The 25,673-nt window shown below is 43.3% G+C and overlaps 3 protein-coding genes across 5 annotated transcripts in view; 1 reads left to right on the forward strand and 2 right to left on the reverse strand.

Moving 5' to 3' along the window:
• Positions 1-934: 934 nt before the first annotated feature.
• On the forward strand, positions 935-8,511 carry mios (missing oocyte, meiosis regulator, homolog (Drosophila)). Its single transcript, XM_017453702.3, has 11 exons — positions 935-1,182; positions 1,614-3,097; positions 3,844-3,942; positions 4,030-4,284; positions 4,687-4,856; positions 4,946-5,011; positions 5,884-6,042; positions 6,416-6,568; positions 6,685-6,889; positions 7,111-7,240; positions 7,681-8,511. The coding sequence occupies exons 2-11, from the start codon at positions 1,783-1,785 to the stop codon at positions 7,769-7,771; spliced, it is 2,643 nt and encodes an 880-aa protein (XP_017309191.1). The 5' UTR covers positions 935-1,182; positions 1,614-1,782; the 3' UTR covers positions 7,772-8,511.
• Positions 8,512-10,573: 2,062 nt separating this feature from the next.
• Positions 10,574-18,428, reverse strand: ica1 (islet cell autoantigen 1). Of its 3 annotated transcripts, XM_017453863.3 has the most exons (13): positions 18,282-18,422; positions 17,485-17,514; positions 17,225-17,396; positions 16,911-16,983; positions 16,369-16,492; positions 15,959-16,157; positions 15,613-15,738; positions 15,427-15,525; positions 14,767-14,864; positions 14,635-14,684; positions 13,953-14,210; positions 13,724-13,813; positions 10,574-12,491 (listed from the first exon to the last, which is right to left on the reverse strand). In XM_017453863.3, exons 2-13 carry the CDS (start codon positions 17,499-17,501, stop codon positions 12,370-12,372), a joined length of 1,428 nt encoding a protein of 475 aa, XP_017309352.1. In that variant the 5' UTR covers positions 17,502-17,514; positions 18,282-18,422; the 3' UTR covers positions 10,574-12,369. The 3 variants fall into 3 exon arrangements, with proteins under 3 accessions (XP_017309352.1, XP_017309351.1, XP_017309353.1); XM_017453862.3 differs by having other exon boundaries at positions 15,427-15,738; positions 18,282-18,428; XM_017453864.3 differs by lacking the exons at positions 16,369-16,492; positions 17,485-17,514; positions 18,282-18,422 and having other exon boundaries at positions 15,427-15,738; positions 17,225-17,362.
• Positions 18,429-18,740: 312 nt separating this feature from the next.
• LOC108256203 (neurexophilin-1) overlaps positions 18,741-25,673 on the reverse strand; it is a 10,203-nt gene continuing 3,270 nt past the window's right edge. The window contains exon 2 of the mRNA XM_053674847.1: positions 18,741-22,485. Coding sequence (XP_053530822.1) covers positions 21,793-22,485 — 693 coding nt within the window. The 3' untranslated portion in view covers positions 18,741-21,792. The remainder of the gene's footprint in view (positions 22,486-25,673) is intronic.

The raw sequence follows: 25,673 nt of genomic DNA on the forward strand, positions 1-25,673 counted from the left end.
TTTACACACAGAATGGCGCGGAAAACGAAAAACATTCGGCGGTTCTTGTGGGCGAGAGAGAGAATCGGCGGAGGTTTCATTCTGGGAGAGGGGGTTTGAAAGAAAGCAGGCCGACATAAAAATCCTCTTTCTCTCACAGATTACACAGAGACATTTTTTAACTTTGCTTTTACGTCTTTTTTCGATCCATTGACATTTTTTTCACTCATATGTATAGTCCATGTTTAATGAGTGATGAAGCCGTCAGCTTCATTTGAAACTAATTAAGAGATATTCTTAACTGTTAAGAATGGGAAGAAACAAACAAACAAACAAACAAACGCAAAACCATCCTTAGTGTGGCGTAATCAAGTCGGCGGCATGCGGGTTTGTGTTAGACGGACATAATGAACTGAAATAATATACAGAAGAGACTCTGGAATTTTGTGCAAAACTGACTTGGACGTTCCAAAACATTAAACGTAACTATAAACGGATAAAATGTACATCTTTACTAAATTAAAAAATGTCAACCGTTTGCAAGTTACAGTGATGTAAGAGGAATAAAACACTTCAGGACGTTCTGTTATAGGAAAAGAGTCCATTTAATGGAGTTGTTGTCGTTGATTATTGTCCTAAAACCGCACAACACGCGCAGTGTTTCCTTACTTACTTAATAGCTACACTTATCTAGCTAAAAACTTGAAAAATGTCTAATAATAATAATAATAATAATAATAATAATAATAATAATAATAAATGTATGCATGTAACTTCAGTGACACGAATGAGAAATCCATAAAACGTACACAGATTTGTATTTATTTATTTATTTATTTATTTATTTATTTATTTTTAAGAAAAGAAACCTGTTAAAATTTAGAAATAGTGTCTCGCGCTGACTTTTATTTTGAAGCGTAATGGCGGCGCGTGGCGTTACGTCACGGCCCGAGCACGCGCTTCGTAAACATGACAAAAACTTCTGAGCGGCGCCGTGTCTTGGGGTCTGAAGTGTTTTAAGTTTAAACTTTAAAACAAACAAACAAACAAACAAATAATAATAAAAAAAACGTTTCGTCGTCGTAAAGTCGCGGTTTATTCTCAGCTACCGCGGTTTTGAAGCCGAACTCGGACTGAATTCTTTGAAGTTTCTAACGACATTAAACTTGGAGTAGTGTCACTGAGAGCTAGCGTAACTAGCCGGTTAGCACACTTAGCCTCATTCTTCTGCTAATGCTAACACATGTTTGGCGATTTCTGGGAGATTATAGAGACATGACGGGCAGGCAATTGCCCTAAAACATTTTATAGACTCGTATAAACATTTATTTTCTCATTCTTTAACGTTGGGAACGAAAAGATTTACAACGAATCTCGCGATATCTATAAAATCGCGAGATCTGGGAAGTGTAATCACTAGCACTTTGGCAATAACAACATAAGCAGCTTAACTATTAATTGATAAACTAGAGCGTTATATGTGTTTTGATGCATATTGGAAACAAACCCGTGTTTATTTAGTAATCCAAACAGCTTGAAAATAAACAACGTATATGTTTAAATTCAATTAAGTGAATGTGTCATGTTTATTTATGTTTAGATTCATTTGTGTTGAATTTCTTGTCTAATTCCAGGTTGTGATTCCGTGTCCCAAACCACATCGTTTTCACTATGTAGTGCACTAGTGAGTGCCCTTTTCTTCTAACCATGGGAAGTCGGCATGTGAGCTGAAGGAGAAATGAGAACGCACTAAACGTACTCCTCGCGTACCGTACAGAGCATCGGCCGACGAGCGTTCCTGTCATGATGAGCGCTTCCAAGCCGGACATCCTGTGGTCCCCGCATCACGCTGACCGCTTTGTTATCTGTGACTCCGAGCTGAGTCTGTACCGAATCGGTACGGTCGGTACGTCAGAGGCCAAAGCTGGTGCCCTGCCGTTATCCGAGGAGACAGCGGCGACGCTGCTGGCCATTAACTCGGACACGCCGTATATGAAATGCGTAGCCTGGTATCCGAAACCCGAGCCGGAGTGTTTGCTCGCCGTTGGCCAGGCTAACGGTCGAGTTGTGCTCACTAGCCTCGGACAGAGCCACAACTCCAAATGCAAGGATCTGATGGGGAAGGAGTTTGTGCCTAAACATGCCCGGCAGTGTAATACGTTGGCGTGGAACCCGGTGGACAGCAGCTGGCTCGCTGCGGGACTGGATAAGCATCGAGCAGATTTCTCCGTTCTGATTTGGGACATCAGTAGTAAATATTCTCCCGAAGCAATACCGGCTGAGAAGCTTCGTCTTTCTGTAGATGCCGATTCCGGCATGGTGGTGACGAAACCGCTGTACGAGCTTGGACAAAACGACGCGTGTTTGTCTCTTTGTTGGCTGCCTCGTGACCACCCGAAGCTTTTGCTCGCCGGAATGCACCGCAACTTGGTCATTTTTGACTTGCGCAACACCAGCCAGAAGACCTTCGTCAACACCAAAGCCGTACAAGGCGTCGCGGTGGATCCGCACTTCCCTGACCGCGTGGCGTCCTTCTTCGAGGGCCAGGTGGCCATCTGGGACCTGCGGCGCTTCGAGAAGCCGGCGTTTACGCTCCCCGAGCAAGCCAAACCGCTCACCAAAGTGGCATGGTGTCCGACACGCACCGGTCTTCTGGCTACTCTGACACGTGACGCCAACATCGTGCGCCTCTACGACATGCAGCACGCGCCCACGGGTCCCGTCGGCTCAGACGAAAGCGAGCCCACGGTGATCGAACGCGGCGTGCAACCGGGAAGTGGCACCGACGGCGTCATCAGCAGCTTCGCCTGGCACCCGTCCGCCCAAAACCGCATGGTGGTGGTAGCACCCAATCGCGCCATGAGCGACTTTACCGTGTTCGAGCGCATCTCGCTCGCTTGGAGCTCCACCACGGACCTCGTCTGGGCGTGCGGACGCCACCTGTACGAGTGCGCCGAAGATGTCCGAGACGACGGCACCGACGAGAAAGACATCGCCACTAAAATGAGGGAGCGTGCTCAGTCGCGCTACGGCCATGACACCGTCCAAGTATGGAGGAACCACCTGCTGGCTGGTGGGAACGACCCACAGATCAGGTCCCTCTGGTACACTTTGCATTATATCCTTCACGTTATTTAATATCAAGACCGGTTCTATGGTAGTGTACATGGGAAAATTGGATGCTGTTTATCATATATACTGCACTTTAAAAGTTAAAGATGCAGTTTGTGATATTGAAAAGTGATTCAACCGTGATAATCATTTGAAAGAAAAAATAGAAATTGTCATTTTTGCCATGTTATTTATTTATTTATTTATTTCCCTCCCTTTCAAACTTTAGATTGTTTTTCTGGCCCAGAAATGTGCAAACAGATGCTCTGCATCGCCCCTTTTCCCTACAAGACAGCTCACAAAGCTGTTAACAAAAAGGAGGGGAACGGGTGAGGATGTTTTAGGGGTAATCAGATGTCTTGTCAATGTTTTCCTCGCAGTTGCAGTTCTCCTCATTGACAGCAGAGGGCCCTAAAATTGACAAACAGCTCCTTTTAGAGCTAGCTCGGGTGCAAAAGAGATAACACGTGCCCCATTTAATTTAATCGTTGCCAACCGTGATCATATTTTTAGATTCCTTCAATGTTTTTACACGCTTTAAGATGCATCATAGACACTTCATCATTACCTCGTTTATCGAGCGATCGCAAACACGGCATACAAGCGCGGCATTCGACAGAATCCTCCACTCACTTTTGTCCCTTGCTAAGCCGTACGCACGTTGTTTGTTAAACGATGCCTTTAATTTTAACATTCAAGCTCTCCCTTATGTCCTGTATGTCCTCTATATAACGTTTCCTATATAAGAATCACTCATGCAGCAGTACACTGAGGACATGGAGCAGAGACAGCAGGCAAATAAACAGTCTCTGATCTACTCGGGCATCAAGAATATCGTCAAATCCTGCTCGGGTGAGTAGCTCAGTTGGTCAGAAAAATAGGAACAGGTGTGATTTGGCAATTCAGACGTACGTACCGTGTGTGTGTGTGTATGTTCAGGCACTACAGAGTTGCGGCGCTGCTGGAAGGGCTCGGAGAGGCCGACAGATGTGGCGCAGTACCACAGCGAGGAGCGCAGCCTGGCTCTGCAGCTGTGCGGCTGGATCAGCCGTGGACCGGACGTCGACGTCGAGCCGTTTCTCAGGTCTCTGGAGCAGGAGGGAGAGTGGGAGCGAGCCGCCTCCGTGGCCCTCTTCAACCTCGACATCCGCCGCGCCATCCAGATCCTCCACAATGGAGCGTCGGCAGAGAAAGGTACGGTACCACATACAGTACACACCACAGCGTTTATTTTAGTTAATTTTGCAACGATTATTTTAGAATAACGCTGAATTATTTATTTATTTAAGCTTGCACGCCCGTGTGTCATTAGATGGCTTGTATGAAATCCCATCCCAAGAAAAAGGCCCAAATTTCTCATTTATCGTGACACACAAGACGAGAGACGGCACGATGCTGGTTTTTCATTTCCGTTGTTGATACCCATCTATCTTTTTTTTTCCCCCTTTAAAAGCTGCAAAAAAAAAAATACAGCCAAGGCTCTTTATATTGAAAGCACCGAGGCGTGTATGCACTAGTTTTAAACACTGATATTTCCACACAACCCGTGTGCAGTCTGACCGCCTGCAGCGTTCACTGTATCGATGTTTTATCCAGCTGACCTGAACCTGAACGTGGTGGCCATGGCTCTGTCAGGATACACGGACGAGAAAGCTTCTCTGTGGAGGGAGATGTGCAGCACGCTGAGACTGCAGCTGAAGAAGCCATACTTGTGCGCTATGTTCGCCTTCCTCACCAGCGAACCAGGGGCGTACGACGCAGTGCTGGTGCGTAACGATAAGCGTGTCATGGTTGAGAATACAGCGTGTAACGTAATGGATGTGGTTTTACATCAGGATTTGTCTGTTTGTGACAGTATGAGAGTCGTGTGGCTGTGAGAGACAGAGTGGCCTTCGCCTGTATGTTCCTCAATGACAATCAGGTAAAAACGACCCTTTATTCGTTTCTTACTTTGTTTGCTCATTATACATTTCAATATGTTCTACCCAGAGACATCAGTTTGTCTCTGGATGTTTTTACATGTTTGGGGGGGGGAGAAGGATTAAATATATTGCTTGGTTGATTAGTTGAATGACTGAAATGAACATGACTTATTTACTTACTTACTTGCATACGTACACGCTTATCTATTTCCCTACTTACGTAGTTAAGCACTTGCATATATACTTAACTCTTTACTGCAAGGTGTTGCCCTATGGCAACAATTCATTTTTCTCCAATTTTTTGATTTTACAAAACTACAATTTTCCTACGTAACTGGAAAACGCGGTCTTTTTAACCTCGACATAACAAAGAAAAATGCCATGACACATGACCAGGAAGTGCTGTTCGGACTTCCTTTTCTGCATTCATATGGCACGGCAAAATTGGATACATCTTTCATTATTTAGGCGAAACTACTTAAAGGAAAGGATTTAAACACTATCTGAGATAAGTTAACGTTTTTGTCATTTAAAGTGTTCTATATTCTGAGTATTCTGTTAAACAGTAAAATGTAATTTTGCCGTGGGGGAACAACGTGCGATAACGGAACTGTAGTATGTGCGTTCATGAACTAAAACAGCAAAATAGACAGTAGTCTTCTCTAATAGAATATTTATATTTTTTTCCACATTCAAAGTAAGAAAAACGGGTGTCATTTCAGACATTTTGCAAGTGCACCTTATTTTCACAACTGTAATTCCTTTCTAGAAGATATAACCTTTACATGCTTATCGGGTGGTAAAAAAAAAAACAACTCGGATGTATCTGTATTGGCGTTTTAATTTTTTGTCTACGTCCGTTCGGTCTCAGCTGTCCCGGTACATCGATAAGCTGACGAACGAGATGAAGGAGGCGGGGAATCTGGAGGGCATTCTGCTGACGGGGCTGACGAAGGACGGCGTGGATCTGATGGAGAGCTACGTGGACCGAACAGGAGACGTGCAGACCGCCAGTTTCTGCATGCTCAGGGTAGGACAAGCTCTCTCTCACTCTCACACACACACACACACACAAAAAGTACTCACACGGGCAACGGTGCTGTCGTAGTGAACGTCAGCACAGGTGTGACTTATCGGTAGGCGCGCAGGTAACCGCAGATGTGCTAATATTCACGACGACAGCACAACTTCGATTCGTATTTTATAAAACGGTTCTAGAAACAGGAAGTTAATATCAAGTAATTGACGTTTGAGACTCAATGCGGTGGACTATCATGGTTTATTTTTGCGCCATCAATGAAAACTGTTCAAGAAGCCACAGCTGGAAAGAGCGTCCATCGATTAGGTTAGGTTTAAATATTTTGGAGTGTTCCTTGAATAAAAGAAACTGTGTGTGGGGTCAGGGCTCGAGCGCTGAAGTAGTGAAGGACACGCGTGTACAGTGCTGGATCGAGAACTACCGGAACCTGCTGGACGCCTGGAGGTTCTGGCACAAACGAGCCGAATTTGACATCCACAGGAGCAAACTCGACCCCAGCTCTAAGCCTCTCGCTCAGGCAAGAACTCACATTTTTCTCTCCTCATTTTTTAAAGCTGTAATAAGTGCTCTTTGTTTGTCGATATGTCGTCGTCCTATAAGACGTCCTGCCTTTTTTTTTTTACTCCCGTGCAGGTGTTCGTGAGCTGTAACTTCTGCGGGAAGTCCATATCCTTCAGCTGCTCGGCCATGCCCCACCAAGGCCGCGGGTTCAGCCAGTACGGGGTCAGCGGCTCGCCTACCAAGTCAAAGGTCACCAGCTGTCCGGGCTGCCGGAAACCGCTGCCACGCTGCGCCCTCTGCCTCATGAACATGGGAACGCCAGTGTCCTCCTGCATAGGTATTCAGTCAGCAGTAAACTACTACAGGAGCTAAAAAAAAAAAAAAAAAAAGCTAACGTGACTGGCTGTGAATGAAATCTTAAATGGTGTTAGTCTAAATTATCGAGAATCAGGGAGGTAAAAAATAACTCGCACACTAAACCCTGTATTTTTCCCTCTCCTGTTTGTGACGTACACATTTATTCAAACCGTGTACATGAAGTTTCGTGACTTTCACCAGGTACGGGAAAGTCAGACGAGAAAGTCGACCTCCCGAGAGATAAGAAGCTCGCTCAGTTCAACAACTGGTTCACTTGGTGCCACAACTGTCGCCACGGAGGCCACGCTGGTCACATGCTTAGCTGGTTCAGGTGAGCGCAGCCACAATCCGATAAAGAGTAATGCTTTGTTCGTTATTAAAGTAAAACGGGTAATCCTTTCCAAATCGCTGTGTTTTAAGAGGAATTAAACGCTTCCTGTCATGCTGCTATAGGAAAATAATCAATTTCGGGATGGTAACGGTAACGCCGCTACATCAATCGCACCAGCCTGACGTCGATTGGTTTCCTATAACAGCATTACACAGGAGTTTTATTCCTTACGTACTTGACATTTTGTTGAGTAAAGACGCTATATATGCTGCCTGGCTGAAAAAAAAGGTCGCTGTTTGGATTTAAATACTTAAGAGCCTATGATTGGATCGTTATCGCAGTGTTTCAGAACGGGCAAATTACAGGCCTGCATCAAGCAACTAAGGAGATGCTGAAATCCCTAGAATCGGGTTTGGAACTGTGTGTCCTCTCTCCTGCAGAGACCACAGCGAGTGTCCGGTTTCAGCGTGCACGTGTAAATGCATGCAGCTGGACACGACGGGGAACCTGGTGCCCTCGGACAAGGTGTAGCCCCGCAGCGGTCCGGTTCTCCAGCCAGAGCCAGCGGAACGTCCTCGCAGTGCCGCGTCTACCTCCTCGCGTCGAGATGAACGGACCAGGGTTCCATTCATACAGACTAAACGCTGCGTATGTGAAGGCACGCTAATTCTACAATAATACTGTGGCGTCGAGCCGATTTCTTCGTGCGACACGAGTTTCTGTTTTCCTGCTTCTATATGTTGTGTGTTTATAAAGTGCAGTTTTGAGCAAGAGTTTAGCTCGGCGTCTTCCATCGAATCGGTGTGTGTTCCTCTCCGGCCCTACCGGACACCTGCAGAACCACGCAGGGCTTCAGTACCGCCTCAGATAAACGTTCTTCACTGGTCTCCATCACTTGATTCAAGGGGAAAACAAAAAAAAAGTTTTCTGGGATTTTAAGGTGCAGTATGTAATCTTTCAAAGTGTTTGTAGCTTATCATAATAATGATCAAATGTCTTCATGAAGGCTTTAGAACAAGTTTGATTTGCAGTATACAACGTAATACAATGGATCTAGCAGGATTCTGCTTTTCAGTATTTCTGGCCCAGAAATGAGCTCTGCCACAGTGGAAACATAGTTAAAAGGCAATTTAAATGGAAAAACTAGTTTTAAGGCAAAATGGTGTAAGTGAGGTTTTTTTAAATTAATTTTATTTATTGCAGTTCACCACGAAAACAGCAGAGAGCCCTGGAAATTACAAACTGCACCTTTAAAATGAAATCAAACCCGGTGTCGGTGACTCTTGTGTGCTTTCTTGGAGTTCGTGGTCGTTCTGGGTTGATGATCTTGTCAGATTCACTGAGACACGGTCCGCTCGGGTTTCTGTGATGGTTTCACAGGACTGGTCACCAGGGGTGCTGCACTCCTATTCTCCACCTACTGACTAACAGCCCAAAAAACACCACCACATCTATACAAGAAGAAAAAAAAATCCATTTTATTAGAAATACAGATATGATGATTTCGTGTAATGGCTTTTTTTTTTTTGGGGGGGGGGGGGGGGGGGGTCAAAATAAATGAATTTTATAGAGAGATAGAGATGAAATCGTCTAAATGTATTGGAGTAAACACACTGCAGTGCTGCACGACTCTGCATTTCCACCCGCAGCCACCGGGGGCAGTGTGTTATACACCTACACCCCTGAACTGCCTCCACGCTGATCTCTCCCACAACCTGAAAAAATGCAGTGACATTTATAGTCCTAAAAAAAGAATCATACATGTTATATTAACATAAGGTTAGTGAGGTTATACAAACAGAATATCTAGCAAAAACAGAGCTTTTGCAGTAAATAAATATAAACTCATTTCCCCACATTTTCTTTAACCTGTATAGGTTTTAAAAGACTGAAAATGTGTTAATCAGTTAATCACCTTCCAGTGCCTGAGATATCACCTGCAGAATGATGGCGTCTCTCCAGGTGAGCAGCGACGCTGCTGGAATTCTTCTTCAGTATTGACACAGGTATACTGTGAAGCAGCACCATATTATGATATGGTGCTGGGAAAAGTGTGGTTAGCAGCGAATGTAGTTAAACTCATCAGCCATAACATTAAAACCACCTGCCGAATCTCGTGTAGGTCCTCCTTGTGCCGCCAAAGCAGCTCTGACCTGTCGAGGCACGGACTCCACGAGACCTCTGAAGGTGTGCCGTGGTATCTGGCACCGAGATGTTAGCAGCAGATCCTTAAGTCGTGTAAGTTGCGAGGTGGGCCCTGCATGGATCAAAATTGTTTGTCCAGGACATCCCACAGATTGAGATCTGGGGAATTCGGAGCTCGAGTCAACACCCTGAACTCTTTTTGCAGCGTGACAGGCAGGGAGCATTATCCTGCTCAAAGACACCACTGCTATTACCAAGAACTGCCATTTTGAAGCTGCTCAGACTCTAGCCATCACGCCATTACAATTTGGCTCTTGTGAAAGTCACTCAGATCCTTACACTTGCCCATTTTTCCTGCTTCCAACACGTCAACTCCAAGAACTGACTGTTCACTAATATAGCCGAATATATCCACCTGACAGGTGCCACTCTAATGCGATAATCAATGTTATTCACTTCACCTATCAGTGGTTTTAATGTTATGGATGATCGTGTATATATAGTTCCTGTTCTCGCTTACGTTACAGCCTCTATAAACAGTCATTCCCTCACTAGGCTTTCTGTTATCTCGTTCTCAGTTTTGGAAAAGCCCGGAAAGGACATTCATATTTTCCCACGCCATTATCCTGATATCACAAGCTGTTTTTCCCCATGATGTCAAAATACACGATCAGGGATACATTCTACACATCGCGCATCTGTTTTTACTTTAATTCACGGACTGACACGAGAGAAAGTTGGATGGACGATTCAGTGTCAAATTAGTGTCGAGAAGGAAATTCAGAAATCTCATATCTTCATATCATAAGATACATGTTTTGACCATTTGTGTTCATCTCTAAATCTCACGTCACTTGCTGGTTTGCTCTCAAGTGCACTCGACAGACATTTCTATTTGAAACAACCTTTTATTTAATATATAATTCATGCTTTTTATGAAGTTACATTTATTTACAGTGTATGACAGAAATAATAACAACAACAACAACAATAATAATAATAGAAAAAGCAATCTGTCTAAAACTAAACATAATGCACTATCACACTAGAAGGTTCTGTGGCACTTATAATGCGAGATGTGTGTTATGAACACTATGTATTGATTCATAATGCGTAACGTTGATACAAACGGTAATGCATGTCAATAAATAATTATAAATAGATTAATACATAACAACATGTAGAATGCCATTACGAACAGTTATGAATGTTTCCAAAGGTTATTATACTGTAACCATGGCCTTCATAGAAAGTGTTACGAGACGTTACTTCCGGTTCCGGTAACCAAATTCTCTAGCAATATTCAGTGTATTCACTTTTGTAAGACAACATATGATTTATTTTTGGTTTAGCATTAGATTATTACTCAGCAGGGAGGACGGTGTCCTTAGAGTACTTAAAGTACTTCAGAACACGAACTTAACTGCACAGATGTTGAAGCTAAATACGTTAGGAATGATGAAACAGTTCGCACAGCTGTTATAACAAGGTGATTTTTTTTTTTTTTTTAAACCCTCCATTTCTTCTTTCTGAGCCGTTCCTTGGTGGATTTGCTCGTGTGCTTAGGACTTTAAGGTCCACTTTCGGTTCCACTTCAACTTTCGGACAGATGGCCTGACAATTATCTTCGAGCACTCTTTGATATGATTCATAGTTGAATCAATGAATGCAAGCTGTCCAGTCCCTGAGGCGATGCGGCAACCCCAAACATGTCTGCTGTTACTGTGGCCAGACAACTTTATCTTTCATTCGTCTGTCCACAGCACATTATTCCATAAGGCTGTAGTCCTGTAAAGGCTTTTTCCTGGCTCACCTCCCGTGCAGGTCAAATTTGCACAGTTTCTGATTGTAGAAGCATGCACTTTGACACCAACAGTCACAAGACTTACTAGCAGATCCTGTGATGAAATATTGGGGTTCTTGGAGACTTCTTTTTGCATCAGACGGTCGTTCTTGAAATCCGCACCATTTGTAGATGATTTTACCTTACAGCGGAACGATGTATTTCAAATCAGTTGGAGATCTTTTTAAATCCCTTGCCCGACTCACAGGCATCCACAACCTTGACGTAACCTTCCAGTTTTGTTCAAGTATATCGACCTTATGAATTAATAGGCGTTACTTCAAAGAGGATCAAATGTTTGCTTGTCCAAGTATGTAAATTTCCATTTACCATTTCCTATAAACCCCAATCTCCATGGGGTGTACTTATTTTTTTCCACATGACTGTATATACCAAAACACAATAGTCCCACATTTCTTTCAGGTTGCTACAGTGACTGTATGAAATGTTGACAGCCAGCTAACAAACACTGACTAAATTTGGGATGGAGTGGGAATTTAGTAGTTCCCAAAAATTTCTTTAGACCATAATACGAACATTTCATACATTTCTGGGTTTTTTATTTTTCCCCCGGACACTAAACAGGAGGTTATGGAACGGCCGAGTCAAAGCCGGGGTTTGAATCCCATCGAGATGTTCTGGGAGGGATTTGAAACGGGCAGAACGTGCAAGAAAACCTTCAAACATCTCGTAACTGAAAGAACATCGCATGGAAGAGCGGTAAAAAAAATTTCCAGCAAGCCTGTTGGACAATTACACAAAACGCCTACAAGAAGCAGGCTTCTGCTAAAGGACGCAATACTAGCTTCTGACGCCAAGGGTGTACTTACTTTTTCCACAGAACAATATCGCGTCTATTGATATTTCTGTTGAATAAATGGCTGAAAAACCTGGTTTTCCCTGCGGTTTTGTTCAAGTAGATCAACTTTTTTAATAGGCACTGTTTCAAAAATGATCAAATGGTTGCTTGTCCATATATGTCAACAAAAACAAAAACAAGCCAACGATTTCCATGCGGTGTACTTATTTTTTCACACGACTGTATGCGTCTCTCCTCATTTTAAATAGATGACGTTTAGACGCTTAGAGTGTATCTGAGATGGCCGCAGAGTGGATGGAATTTACTTGAAGGACTTTGCTCTCATGCAGTGAAGAGCTCGTGCTCCTTGTCTGTTCGGCCGACTGCGTCTGGGTTGGTGAGAGGATCCAGATCGGCGAACAGGTTGAACCACGCAAAGCGATCCTTCACACTTTCACTGGTGTCTGTAAACACACACACACACACAAACTCCTTTACCTGCACTGACAATCTTTATTAAAGTATTTTGAGCTAATACTAATTTGATCTTAACCTTGGATTAAAACCTTTGACCTGGGATTAATTCTTGTTGTCTGATGTACTTCCTGTACCCTATTCACTACACAGTGCACTATTCGGAAGCTTCCCCCTTGTTTGTAGTCACATGTGAGTATATACTTTGTGCAATTCTATACAGTCTATGTAAATACCCATAATGCACTTGATCATTTTTAAGGTCTAGCTGATCAATTCGTCGGTCTAAAAAAAATAAATAAATACAAGCTGAGTCGAGTGAAGACAGCATGCAAGTGCGTAAAAATCAACATGGGGCAATTGATGAATTATAATCGGTGTCTATAGAAGGGGATAAATGTCCGGCATTAAACAAGAAGAATTCATAAAGAATTTGTGGAATCCAAAGGATTTTATTTATTTATTTATTTCAAACGTTCACTGATGCTCAAGAAGGAGAGCCAGGGGGGTGTAAACATTTAAACAGGATGATCAGTGTACATTATTATTTTTGTTTGAAGATCTTTCCTTTTCTTTTTTTTTTCATTTAGTCCTGCCCATCAGAAGCTACATAAGATAGTTACATCTTTCCCAGAAGGCAAAATAACCGATTATCCTGTTCAAAAGTTTACACCCCCCCGGCTCTTAAAGTATCGTGTCGTCTTCTCGAGCATCAGTGGATGTTTGCACCTTTTGTAACAGTCGTGAACGAGTCCCTCGGTCGTCCTCGGTGTGACGGATCTGAACATCATATAAACGCTGATGGGAAGGGGCTCGGATATGCAGAAGATGCCGGAAAAGTAAAGAATGTGCAGGACCTGGAGGATTTCTCTGAAGAACAGTGGGGAGTTTAACTGCTCAGGACAAAACAAGGGACTCGTGAACGACTCTCACAAGACAAACACATCGTGTCGTTGATCGCCCAGGTAACGACACGCGGTATTAATAATCGAGCGTGTGGAAACTTTTGTGTAAATTCGTAAATATCGTGTCTTGCGGACTATAATGTAAACATCTGTTATGTGAAATAGCGTATTCAGGGCGGGACTAAATAAAATTATTAACATTTTGCACATTGTGCAAGGCGTATGTAAACTCATGACCTGAACTGTAATCAATACTCATATATAAAGGTAAATATAAGAGTAGATGTGCATGGGGTGCTCTTGTAGCGCGTACGTACCTCTTGCTGTCGGTTTGGATGTGATCTGATTGGCTCCCGCGGTCTGATCACTCGGCCCTGGGCAGCTTTGTGAATTACCCATAATCCATCCTAGAGTGAGGGGTGTAGAGAATGATACATTATTATTATTATTCATTCTAATATCAGTGTTATCGTGTGTGCGCTTATTTCTCGTTACGTTATTTGTTTTTCATAACCGACGTTAGTGAACGTAGATGTTCTGATGTACCCGACACTGCGGACTGCAGGTTGTGGAGGTTCTGGTCGAGGAGTTGTGATGGTAAGAAGAACGACTCTTCTTCCTCCTCCTCCTGTTCCTTTCCAGGCTGAGCATCTGTGACCGCAGACGTCCCTCCATCCACGCTCTCGTCCTCCCCGAACACGTCCCTCCACTCTCGGGAGAAATCGGCGTCCTCCACTGAACTGGAGCTGAGGATCTCGGTGAGCACGCTCAGTGCGTCCTTCTCCTGAGCTCCTACGCCGGCTCCTAAACGTTCACGGTACAATCATTTTTTCCCTTATTGTAGGTTGTAAAATAACACAATCCACAATAATTACTTAGGCGTGGACATACTGTATTCCCACAGGTTTTATGTAAGTAATATGAACTCGTTTACTTTCCACAAGATTAAATGTAACTATTAATAGATAAAAAGTACGCAACGTTGTATTATTATTATTTATTTTTGCACATTCCCGTGGGAGGAATTGCTTTAACGGAGGTGTTGTTAGAGGAAAATGATGAACGACGTGCTGATGATGAAGCGGCGTTACTATCACCACCCTGAAGTCGATCGTCTTCCCTCAACGCCGTGTCCTGAAGCGTTTTATTCCTCCGTGCTTCCTGCTGTTGTTCAGAACGACGTTGGAATGACAACGGAATGACAACGTAATGACAACGTAATGACTACCTGACTGAGTCGCGTCCTTATTCAGATCCTCATCGTCCAGGGAAATCAGCCTGTAAACACAGCGGACGCTCAGGTCAGACGTTAAACCGAGGACAACGGGAAACGTATAAAGGAGGAGAAAACGTCTCTCACGTGTCTTCTACGGCGGGACTCGGCCCCTCTTGCTCCGTTCTCGTCTTGGTTTGTTTCTTCGTCCGTTTCTTTGCTCCCGGATCAGATCCTTTATTCTCCTGCGAATGACAAAAAAAAAAGAAGAAGAAAAAAAAAAAGCATCTATGATTGTTTGTTTCAATCGCATTCAACCAAACAATAAACAATTTTTTTTATTAATGAATTATGGAACGTGTATTTTAACTTCTCCCCCCCCCCCCCCCTTTTTTAACCTTTCCATTTTCCTTTCATTCTCTTTTTTCTTTTCTATTTGTAAAATATATTTTTATCCGTCTACCTTATCGTTTTTCTTCATGTATTTGTTTTCCTTTTATAGTTTTCAGTTATTTAGATTTCCTACGTTACTTTATTGTAGTGATTTTACTACAGGATTTTCACTTTGTTGTGTTTATTATTATTATTATTTTATTCTGCACACGTTAGCTTCCGTAATTAATAATAAATTTGCACGGGAACTTTTCCAGTATCTACATCTTAACTACGCTCCTGGTCGTGACCGTAAACACCCCGTACATACACGTACTCCGGTTTGAAGTTACACTCGACGATCGCGCGTTATTAGCGTTCTTACGCGCTAATACGTCATTGTTTTTATTAAGTAGGGACGTCGTCGACTCTGACCTTCTGCGCCGGGAGCTCGTGCGGTTGGCAGCCTTTGAAGCTCTCGTGAATGGCGGCCATGGTGTGAGACGTTTTCTCCCAGAAATGCAGCAGCGTAGTCTGAAAAGCAGAGCAGAGATGAACTGACTGGCACTGGTTAGCAGCTGTGTAACACAAGCGTGAAAGAGAGGAAAGAGAGCGACACACCTGGTAGTTCGTGAGGACGTAAGAGAGCAGGTTACATCGACTGGCTCCCAGTAAATCCACCTTCTGACAAACGTCGTTCTTCAGCTTGTCAAAGCCGGTCTTAGTGAGACGCACCTGAGCCTGAACCTTGAGGAAAAAGATGCCGGAATCACGGCGCTGAGACACGTCAAAGCATCATGTCATGCTACTTAATGACGATATATATCCGATATGAATATGAATATGCCCCTTGATGCTGCATTGAAAGAAAAGATCTCGCGACAGGAGAGCGTTAGCTGTTCGGTGTGAATTGGAAAGACCGAGGCCAGATTGGACAGCTCTCGTTCGCTCTCATCATGTGACTGACCTTGCGGAACTTCTCCATCTGCTTGTGTGTGTCGGGGTCCAACTCCTGCGAGATGTCCTTCATCCACAGCAGAGCTCCACGGTACTCGGTCCTCGCCTGCTCCATCCTGTTCACGGTGAGCCACGTGTCCGAGATGGCTCGGTAGCGGAACGTCTCCACTTCCTGGTACAGGCGGCAGAGCGGGACACGCAACGCCAGCCTACGGAGCGAGCAGAGCTTAAAGGGGTACTTCGTCTGAACACGGCTAGCAATAAAAAACTGCTCGATGCCTACGAGGACAAAACATTTTGCATGAGATTTGTAGAGTTTTTGTAACACCAGCCCTCGCTACTTACCCTACGTATATTTAAATATACGCAGCATTTATCCCTTTAAAACTATTCACGAGTGTAGCTTCGTTTAACACACACCTCTGCTGAGAGGAGAAGCAGAGGGCTTTCCCTGTCGCCTGCATGATCTTCCCCGCTCGGCTTTTGTCCTGGGAGCCCTGAGAGCGCAGGAAGCGCCCCAACTCGTTCTCCTCCTGAGACAGAACTGAGACGGGGGAAGCCACAAAGCTGATTATTTTTCCCTCAACCGCCTGCCGTGAAGCGTCCGACCACGGCGATTCAACAACACGAACAATTGTTTACCTATTAAAGAACGAAACGTTGTACTTTTTATCTGTTTATAGTTACAGTTAACGATACGGAACATCCGCGGATGTTATAGCCTCTCTTTACCTCTGACGGTTAGAAAACGCTGACACTGGAGACTCCTTCGATACAGGAAATGTTCAAATAAACATCTCACACCAACGATTACACACAAGCCTCTGTGAAGGAGCTGTTACTATAGAAACGATAACCTTTTAAGCCTGTATTAGTAATAGAAGCTTGCGATTTGTAGCTGCGCTACTATCAAATTACTCAACAGCGCTGGTGGTTTTCAAAACGTTTTCAAAACTACGTACCACAGATTCTCCTCTGGTATTGTTCTATCACTTTGAGGAGCTCCATGCATGTCCTCTGCACCGAGTGGAAAACCTGCAGAGGTTAAATCAGTGTTGTACTGTATGAGTAATGTCTACAATGGTCTAGAATGCTAAAGATTTGATCTTAACCCTCTACACAACAATGTGAAATGGTGGAACGTATCATACAGTCAAATAGAACACAAAAGGGAAAAAAAGAAAAAAAAAAACTGGCGGTAAATGAATTGCTGCCATATGGCAACACCGTGCAGTAAAGGGTTAACGTGGAATTTCAGCCATCGCTTGATTCCCACCTCCAGCTTGGCATCGAGGTCTGCGTCCGACGCGACCACATGCTCGTCCTCTTTCTTCCCCGTCACTTTAATCAGCGTCTGTTTGGTCTTCCAGTATCTCTGCTGGAACTTATTCACGACCGAGGAGTCCTGACTCTGGACAAAGCGATCGAAGTACTCCCGGGCGTAAGCACTGTCGAAACACACACGTTATTCTGAAATGAATCGCTATTTTCCTCCATGACAGTAATACTTGATTGTTAGTAATTGTATATACATACTACTGTCCGCTGTCCATGTCTGCAAATGAGCTGAAAGAGAAGAGATTCCTTGTAGTGTCTTATAATAATATTTTGAAATTCTATTTAATGAAGTGCATTCATACATTTGGCCTCATTTATGAATGTTTTGCTAAAACACTCTGTGTACATGTGCCGAACCGAACTAGACGCGTGTTCCCGACGCGTGTTCTAATTTCCATAGACTAGAATATCTTTCTTGTCATCGCACAAGTACAACGAAAGTACTATAGAAATACTAGAACTATTAAATAGTACTAAAGTACTACCACCACTTCCTGTACAGTATGTTTGAGTTAATTCATTATTTGAGAAGATTTCACTGCATCATGATCACAGGATGGATATATATATATATATATATATATATATATATATATATATATATATATATATATATATATATATTTCAGCCTGAATAACTATTATTGCAATAATAACAAGCAAACTATACTGCGCATGCGCAGATCCCTGATCAAGGCCTCCATTCACCGTTTATTCATTCACCTGCAATATGACCAGTTCAGCAGCTGCACAAACACTGGCTTTCCATCACTATTCACACTATCCACTCAGACTGTTAACGAAATGAAACGAAATCCACGTAAAATAATTCTAAAATCTATTTATAGTTTATAATGTAATGAGGTTATTCATGCTTCTATGTTTTGCCGCATTAATATAAACAAGATAAACAAACACGGTTTCCGGTGCGGCAGAAACCAAAATAAATACTCACTGAAACAGACTGTAAACAGTTAAATGTTCGTTGTTTTTACCTCGTGCCTTTGAAACTGTAGCGTTTTAGTTATTTTATTTTATTTTATTTTATTTTATAGCATGTCCTCTGTTTCTCCACTCTTCCTCTGTTTGTCAAAGCCCAGCAGATGGTTGTGCGTGATGACGTCACGCAGACGCACGTACAGTACCGCCAGCTGGTAGGTGACTCGTGATGAACGAATCGGTTCTTTACGAACGACTCCTCGTTGTCCTCCTTTTTCTAAATAATACATAAATTGTACTTTTTCAGTGTGATTATACCGTCACACACACACGTTCAATCATGGATAAAGATAAAAACGGAGGTGAATTTGTAGAATGTTGTACTACATGATAAAAATGCTGGTTGTAATGCTGAACTGAGTCAACAGGCAGTTCAACGTGTTGCTCGATTCGTTTAAAGAGTCGATTCATAAAAAGTGAGTCATATTGACTCTACCGTTGGATTTCCAGAACTAAGAAGAAGACAAAAACAGCCAATCGATTTTGTTAAACAAATTTATTTACAAAAAAAAAGTAATTTATAAAAGTTGACATGAATGAATAATTCTGACTACATACAAATCCTCATACTACCATCTTCCAGTTCAGTTTTTTTTTCTTTTCTGTTTGCTGTCCTGCAATTAAAAGAATCAAACCTGTCCTTGTACATGTTTCTCTAAAAGAGTTGATTCAGTTAAAGTGAATCATATTGAGTATGACTCCATGCCATGGCTAGAAAATAGTGTTGCCTAGTATTTTGGCAAGCAGTGAAGGTTTGTACATAGCCAGAGTCACTTGAGTCACTTTTATTATCATTCATTCATGTTCAGTAAGCTCTCTCCATCCTGGTCAGGGTCGTGGTGGATCAGGGGCCTATCCCAGCCGGAACACTGGGCGTGAGATGGGAATACAACCTGGATGAGACACCACAGGGCACCATATACACACACACACAGAAACATATACACACACACATTCACAGCTAGGAGCAATTTATTATAGACAGTCCAGCTAGCAGCATGTTTTAGGACGATCATTAATAAAAAAAAAAAAAAAAAAGTTAATACATAACATTTTGTTTTATATTTTTAATACGAATAAATCTTCATATTTTAATATTTTATATTTATGTATATAATATATATAATTTTTTTCCTTTTGTTTTGTCTGTGCTTAAAAAAAAAAAAAATCCCAATAGCAGTCACGTGGAAATTCATTGTCAGCTGCGTCACGGCTGAACAAACTGCACGTGTGATTCCTCACTTAGAACACTGATAATTAAGTCAGATGAGACAATCTGATGCGCGTTACTGTCTGGAATCTAGTTAATGCATTTGCAATTCTGATAAGGAGAAATGCAAACATCAAGGAACATACAGCATCATACAGTATAACACATAACAGTTAAACATCCTGTATACGTGTAGAGAGCGAGACAGTGCCCCTTGCTCGAGTTCCTCTAAAGACTCAAAAACCTGACATCGTGTTGACTCGGGTGTTAAACCAGACGCCACGTTCAAAAATGTCATATCCGTGTACGCTTTCATCACCTTCACTTCATCCCGAAAGATCTCTGCCTTCTGAAATATTTTTAACGTTTCATCAACGTCAGTGGAGACAGATGGAAAAAGCATTAGAGAGACTTTTCCGACTAGTTCGCTGACACGGTGTGATCAAGAACAGCTTCGTTCGGAACGACGTCCTGGAGTGTGAGGTGCAAAAAAAACGTCCACTTCAAAAGACACCAAAAAAAAAAGAGTCCTAAATTTAATCTCTCCATCGTTAGAACGAAGCAACACGCTTGCTCTAATCGGCTTTAATGAGCTGAAGATCTTATTTTCATTGTTAACTGCTCTCTACACTGTCATACATGAATTCTGAGGAAAAAACGCGAACCACAAGCGCATAGAAAGAGCGCCGAAGAAAACAGCTTTGTTTATTCTACGTAAGACACGACTAGCGTTTACATTTTTCGATCGCGTACTCCACTTATGGATATAGTCAGACACTTACAGTGAGCCCTCGGAGGGTTGGAGAGGACGTGACTGTATAGACTTCGGGAACAGACTGTACTCAGAATTAATAACAACATAACAGCCGATTATATAGAAGTCTACACATGTTTTCATGTGGTTTTTGTGACGTTTATGAGCACGTTAGTTAAAAAGTTAGCTCGACTAGACGGTATGACGATTATGTGGTTCAAAGGAAACGGGCCACTCATAAGATATCACATGGAAACCATTTAAACTCCACTTTTTATTCACGTCGAATGTTGACAAGCTTTTCAGTTACACGCGGTTACATAAACCTCCCTACTAAAAAACGTCCCTACTGAATATCTATCACTTTACTGCTGTTTATGACTATAGCGATTCGTCTAAGATACTTTCAAGCGACACGTCGGGTTTATAGGAAGCTTCGCGTCTTTCTTTTCTAAGACAGAAATCCGCAGATAGAAATTCTTTCCCTAAACGAATGCGCTTTTTTTTTTTTTGCCCATCATCTGAATATGAAAACACGTTGATCTTGTCTGTTAAGGGTGTAACACATTACCATGTGTCCTGCGATCGTTTGGATCTGTTCTGCTTTTCCAGATTTTCCGAGTAAATACCTTTGAATGTAAGGTCAGAGATTTTGGGGGAATTCGGGACACGGCTCACGACGGCGATCACGACGGCGATCACGACGTCGACGGGACGTTCTCAGGAGAAACGGAGCTCGTCGGTGCGCTTAGCGTCGTGGTGGTGCGTTCGACAGAGAATCCGGACGGACGGAGGGACGTCGCGTCTCGTCCTCTAGGAGTACTTGAGATACGCAAGGGAGTATGGGAACGGTGCTGCTCACTTTTCTGCTGATTCTACACACGCGCTTAAGGCTCACGTGTGTATGCAAAAGAACTCGTGCATGTCCTGTGGTCATGTTGGTGTACTCGTGTAGAGTATGTAACAGGCCTTAAACTAGAAGCGGGCGTGGTCTGGAATGGAAGTCTGGACTGGAAAACACTGGGTGGAAAAAAAAAAAAACCTTCTAAGGTTGCAGGGAAAGGAAATGTGTTTTCATTCACAAATTATAACAAGAGATAGCGATTTGAGGAATTTATTCAACGTCACTTGAGTTCGTAATCGAGCTCAAACAGACGCTCTGTGGAACGTTCTGGAAAGCTTTCTATATATATATATATATATTCGTGACTGAGTAAATTGGAACTATCAGAATCTGCTACGAAGTTGGGACGCGAGTCAAAATGTGGTCCTTTTCGGAGGACGTTGTTTTATGAGTGAAGAGAAACGTGCGCAACGAGTTAGTGTACATGTTAATACGTTTGAAATGAATCGAATCGGACCCCGAGCAGATGCTGTACAACACACCACCAACCAACAAAAACGAGCACCAGAATCGCTAAACACACCGCGGACATACGTTTCAATATAAACGTATTCAGTGTGTTTCAGGGCGGAGTTTAATTTGAAGTAACCGGCTATTTGTGTTTGCAGAACCCACCCTGTGTTGTCCGTTATCTATTGATCATCCGGAACGGAAGTACGGAACGTCGCTGTGGTAGTTATAATCCGGACAGACTTTCTGCAGCAGATTGTAGGCCGTGCTGCGGAAGGACACGTACACGCAGATGACCTTGAACGGCTTGGAGCACAGCCACGAGACGTGACTGTGGGTCTGCTGATGCTCGCAACTCTTTGACGGGTCGTAGCTGCACCGCACGCCCTTCTTGCTCTGCGCCACCTTCTCCGACTCCACCCTGCAGTTGAACAGCTTCGACTCTACGGATTCCCTGACCTCTTTCTGCGTCGATCCGAACTCCACCATCTTGGTGGACGGCGCTAATCCGATGCTGACGTTCCCGACACCGGTGCTGTTACACAGGAAGTGGACACTGAAGGTTCCGTTTCCATGGTCCACAATCTTCCCTTTGACGAGAAGGTCCAGGGAGGCAGACTTGACGCTGCAGTGGAAGTCTCCCCAGCCGAACATCTTCCTCAGCTTTCCGGTTTTAAAAGCCGGACGTCTTTTAACCCGCTGGTTTGACGGCTGGAGGCTCGTGTAGTCCACGAACCAGTCCTCAAGCTCCGGCTCACTTCCGAGCTTCTCGAGAAAAGCAGGACGAGCCATGACGTTTTTTACATTTAAGGACTGAATGTCTGATTCAACCCCTCGCCTCTGTTTCTGCTGAAGGTCGGCGCGTCCTTCGACCTGGACAGTCTGTCAGGAGTGCAGTAAGATATACAGTGTTAGAGTGTTGTATTATAAAGTCTAATATCGCACAGTGCTGTTGAAATCTGGATTCTGATTGGTCGGAAGGTGTAGATTGTGGAAAACACAATTAGAGAAGCCTAGTGTCTTTTTCAATTCATGACCGCACGTACAGTTCCATTATCGCACGTTGTTGCCGTACGGCAACGATGACATTTGACCGTTTAACCACATTCTCAAAACATATCAACTTGTTTAAATGACAAAAAAATGAACGTTAACTTATCTCAGACAGTGTTTAAATTGTTTCCTTTAAGTAGTTTTGCCTAAATATTGACAAATTCATCATATTTTAAGCGCCGTCCGATGATGACCTTCACCGTGCCATGTGATTACAGAAAAGGAAGTCCAAACAGCACTTCCTGGTCACCTGACATGGCATTTTTTGCTATTCTGTCAAAGTTAAAGCCTCCCTTTTTCCGGTTCCATCCATCTTCTATACCACTTATCCTTTTCAGGGTCACGGGGAAACCTGGAGTCTATCCCAGGGAGCATCGGGTACAAGGCGGGGTACACCCTGGACAGGGTGCCAGTCCATCGCAGGGCACACTCACACACACACTCACACACCCGTTCATACACTACGGACACTTTAGACACGCCAACCAGCCTACCATGCATGTCTTTGGACTGGGGGAGGAAACCGGAGTACCCGGATGAAACCCCCGCAGCACGGGGAGAACACGCAAACTCCGCACACACAGGGAAACGGTGGGATTCGAACCCCCGACCCTGGAGGTGTGAGGCGCACGTGCTAACCACTAAACCACCGTACCACAACGTGCAACATCATGCAGTAAAGGGTGACGAATGCAAACAGCGTTTCTGAACCAGCTCTGACGGGAATAACACTACACCTACAAAGCCGTCTCTGCTTGTTCTTGTTCCACAGAAACAATAACCGTATCTCTACGCTTCATTCTGCGACCTCTTCTTCACTCCTGTGCACTCTGTTCGCGTTTCACACACATCCCTGAGCTCACACTGACACCGAACGACGCTCCTGTACTTTCTTCTGTTTGCGGTCATAAAAATTTGACACCCTCTCTCCCATAATGAAGATGGATTAAACATTTTCTTGAAGCCTGACTTGCCCACCCACTGACTGAACTGAAACTACCGGCCCACGCACTGACTGTGGTGGACTGAGACAGAGCGTTGACTCTCGGGCTCGGACGAGGACGCCCTGACAGCACACGTGTCTCGTGTAAGCGAGGTGATTTATTACTTATCCCACGGATCAATAGACTAAATATTACAGTTTGTCACTCATCTTACGGCTACGGTACGAAACGCCAGATTGAGGTCAGATATGAGTCTACTAGAGGACAAAACCGTGAGGTTGTCGACGTGTCCTGGAATCCATTACAGCAGCAGTGTGTGTGTGTGTGTGTTTCGTTTAAAGAAACACTGAATGTTTAATTATGTGAAAGTCTTTCAACCTGGAGGCAACCGCTTTCATTAAGTTCTCCACAAGAGGACGAATCAAGAGTGTGTCAAGGTGACACTTTATATTCATGAAGCTTTAGAACTGTGCTCAACGTTTTCTTTCTCCACGAACGTGTCACGTTACAGAGAAACTACAAAGTCTGTTGTAACGTTATTGAGAACAGGAAGTCACCTGTTTCTCGGATGTTCCCCGTCGTTAAATGCGACTATAAACAGATAAAAAGTATGATGATGTGTTCTTCTGTAATCCGTGGCTAGTTGCTGTGCTGAGAGGAGTAAAAGACGGGACAGTGCTGCGTTATGGGAAAAGATTCAGGCGGTGAGAGTGACTGCGCTTCATCACACCGCGCTGTGGGGGATTATTTCCTGTAAGAGCAGGACACGGAGGGTTTTAGTCGTTACTTACTGGAGCTGTGCGAGGGGATATTAGAGACGATCTAAATATTTACACCGAGAGTGAATCACCAAAACTCAATCACAACACCGTTATAGAGACGTTCATCACAGCACATCACATGCACTCGTTCCTTCTCTCTGTCGCTCTTCTTTCTTCCTTCCATTCATTCTTTTATTCTTTCTTTCTTTACCTCATTCCTTCCTTCCTTTCTTTACTTACCTCATTCCTTCCTTCCTTTCTTTCTTTACCTCATTCCTTCCTTCCTTCCTTTCTTTCTTTACCTCATTCCTTCCTTCCTTTCTTTCTTTACTTACCTCATTCCTTCCTTCCTTCCTTTCTTTACTTACCTCATTCCTTCCTTCCTTTCTGTCTTTACCTCATTCCTTCCTTCCTTTCTTTCTTTACCTCATTCCTTCCTTCCTTTCTTTCTTTACCTCATTCCTTCCTTCCTTTCTTTCTTTCTTTACCTCATTCCTTCCTTCCTTTCTTTCTTTACTTACCTCATTCCTTCCTTCATTCCTTCCTTCCTTTCTCTCTTTTTCTCTTTCTTTCTTTCTTTCTTTCTTTCTTTCTTTCTTTCTTTCATTCATTCTCTCTCTCTTTCTTTCTTTCTGTCTTTCTTTACTTTCTTTCTTTCTTTCTTTCTTCATCTCCTCCCACCAAACTTTCTTTCTTTCCCTCCCTCCTCCCTCTCACCCTCTTTCCTTCTTTCTTTCTTTCTTTCTTTCTTTCTTTCTTTCTTTCTTTCTTTCTTTCTTTCTTTCTTTCCCTCCCTCCTCCCTCTCACCTCTCACACTCTTTCATTCCTTCTTTCTTTCTTTCTTTCTTTCTTTCTTTCTTTCTTTCTTTCTTTCTTTCTTTCCCTCCCTCCTCCCTCTCACACTCTTTCCTTCCTTCTTTCTTTCTTTCTTTCTTTCTTTCCCTCCCTCCTGCCTCTCACACTTTCTTTCTTTCTTTCTTTCTTTCTTTCTTTCTTTCTTTCTTTCTTTCCTTATCCCTCCCACAGTCTTCCTTTCTCTTGCTTTCTTTCTTTCCCTCCCTGCTCCCTTCCACACTTTCTTTCTTTCTTTCTTTCCCTCCTTCCTGCCTCTCACACTCTTGCTTTCTTTCTTTCTCTCCTTTTTCCCTCCCAGTCTTTCTTTCTCTTTCTTTCTTTCTTTCCCTCCCTCCTCCCTTCCACAATTTCTTTCTTTCTTTCTTATTTTCTTTTTTCCTTCTCTCTCTCTCTCTCTCTCTCTCTCTCTCTCTCTCTCTCTCTTAATTTGAATAAACATATCTGTCAGACAGATTA

The sequence above is a fragment of the Ictalurus punctatus genome, chromosome 23 (assembly GCF_001660625.3).
Source record: "Ictalurus punctatus breed USDA103 chromosome 23, Coco_2.0, whole genome shotgun sequence".
Classification (NCBI taxonomy): Eukaryota; Metazoa; Chordata; class Actinopteri; order Siluriformes; family Ictaluridae; genus Ictalurus; species Ictalurus punctatus.

What these genes read in the sequence shown, in the direction of transcription:
- mios (XM_017453702.3), top strand. Translation starts at nt 1,783, where the DNA reads ATGATGAGCGCTTCCAAGCCGGACATCCTGTGGTCCCCGCATCACGCT. An exon ending in TATCGTCAAATCCTGCTCGG is followed by an intron (nt 3,943 to 4,029) that starts GTGAGTAGCTCA and finishes GTGTATGTTCAG; the next exon opens with GCACTACAGAGTTGCGGCGC. An exon ending in GCTCTAAGCCTCTCGCTCAG is followed by an intron (nt 6,569 to 6,684) that starts GCAAGAACTCAC and finishes ACTCCCGTGCAG; the next exon opens with GTGTTCGTGAGCTGTAACTT.
- ica1 (XM_017453862.3), bottom strand. An exon ending in TGCTTCTCCTCTCAGCAGAG is followed by an intron (nt 16,158 to 16,368) that starts GTGTGTGTTAAA and finishes CTCGCTCCGTAG; the next exon opens with GCTGGCGTTGCGTGTCCCGC. An exon ending in AGTCCCGCCGTAGAAGACAC is followed by an intron (nt 14,685 to 14,766) that starts GTGAGAGACGTT and finishes CTGTGTTTACAG; the next exon opens with GCTGATTTCCCTGGACGATG.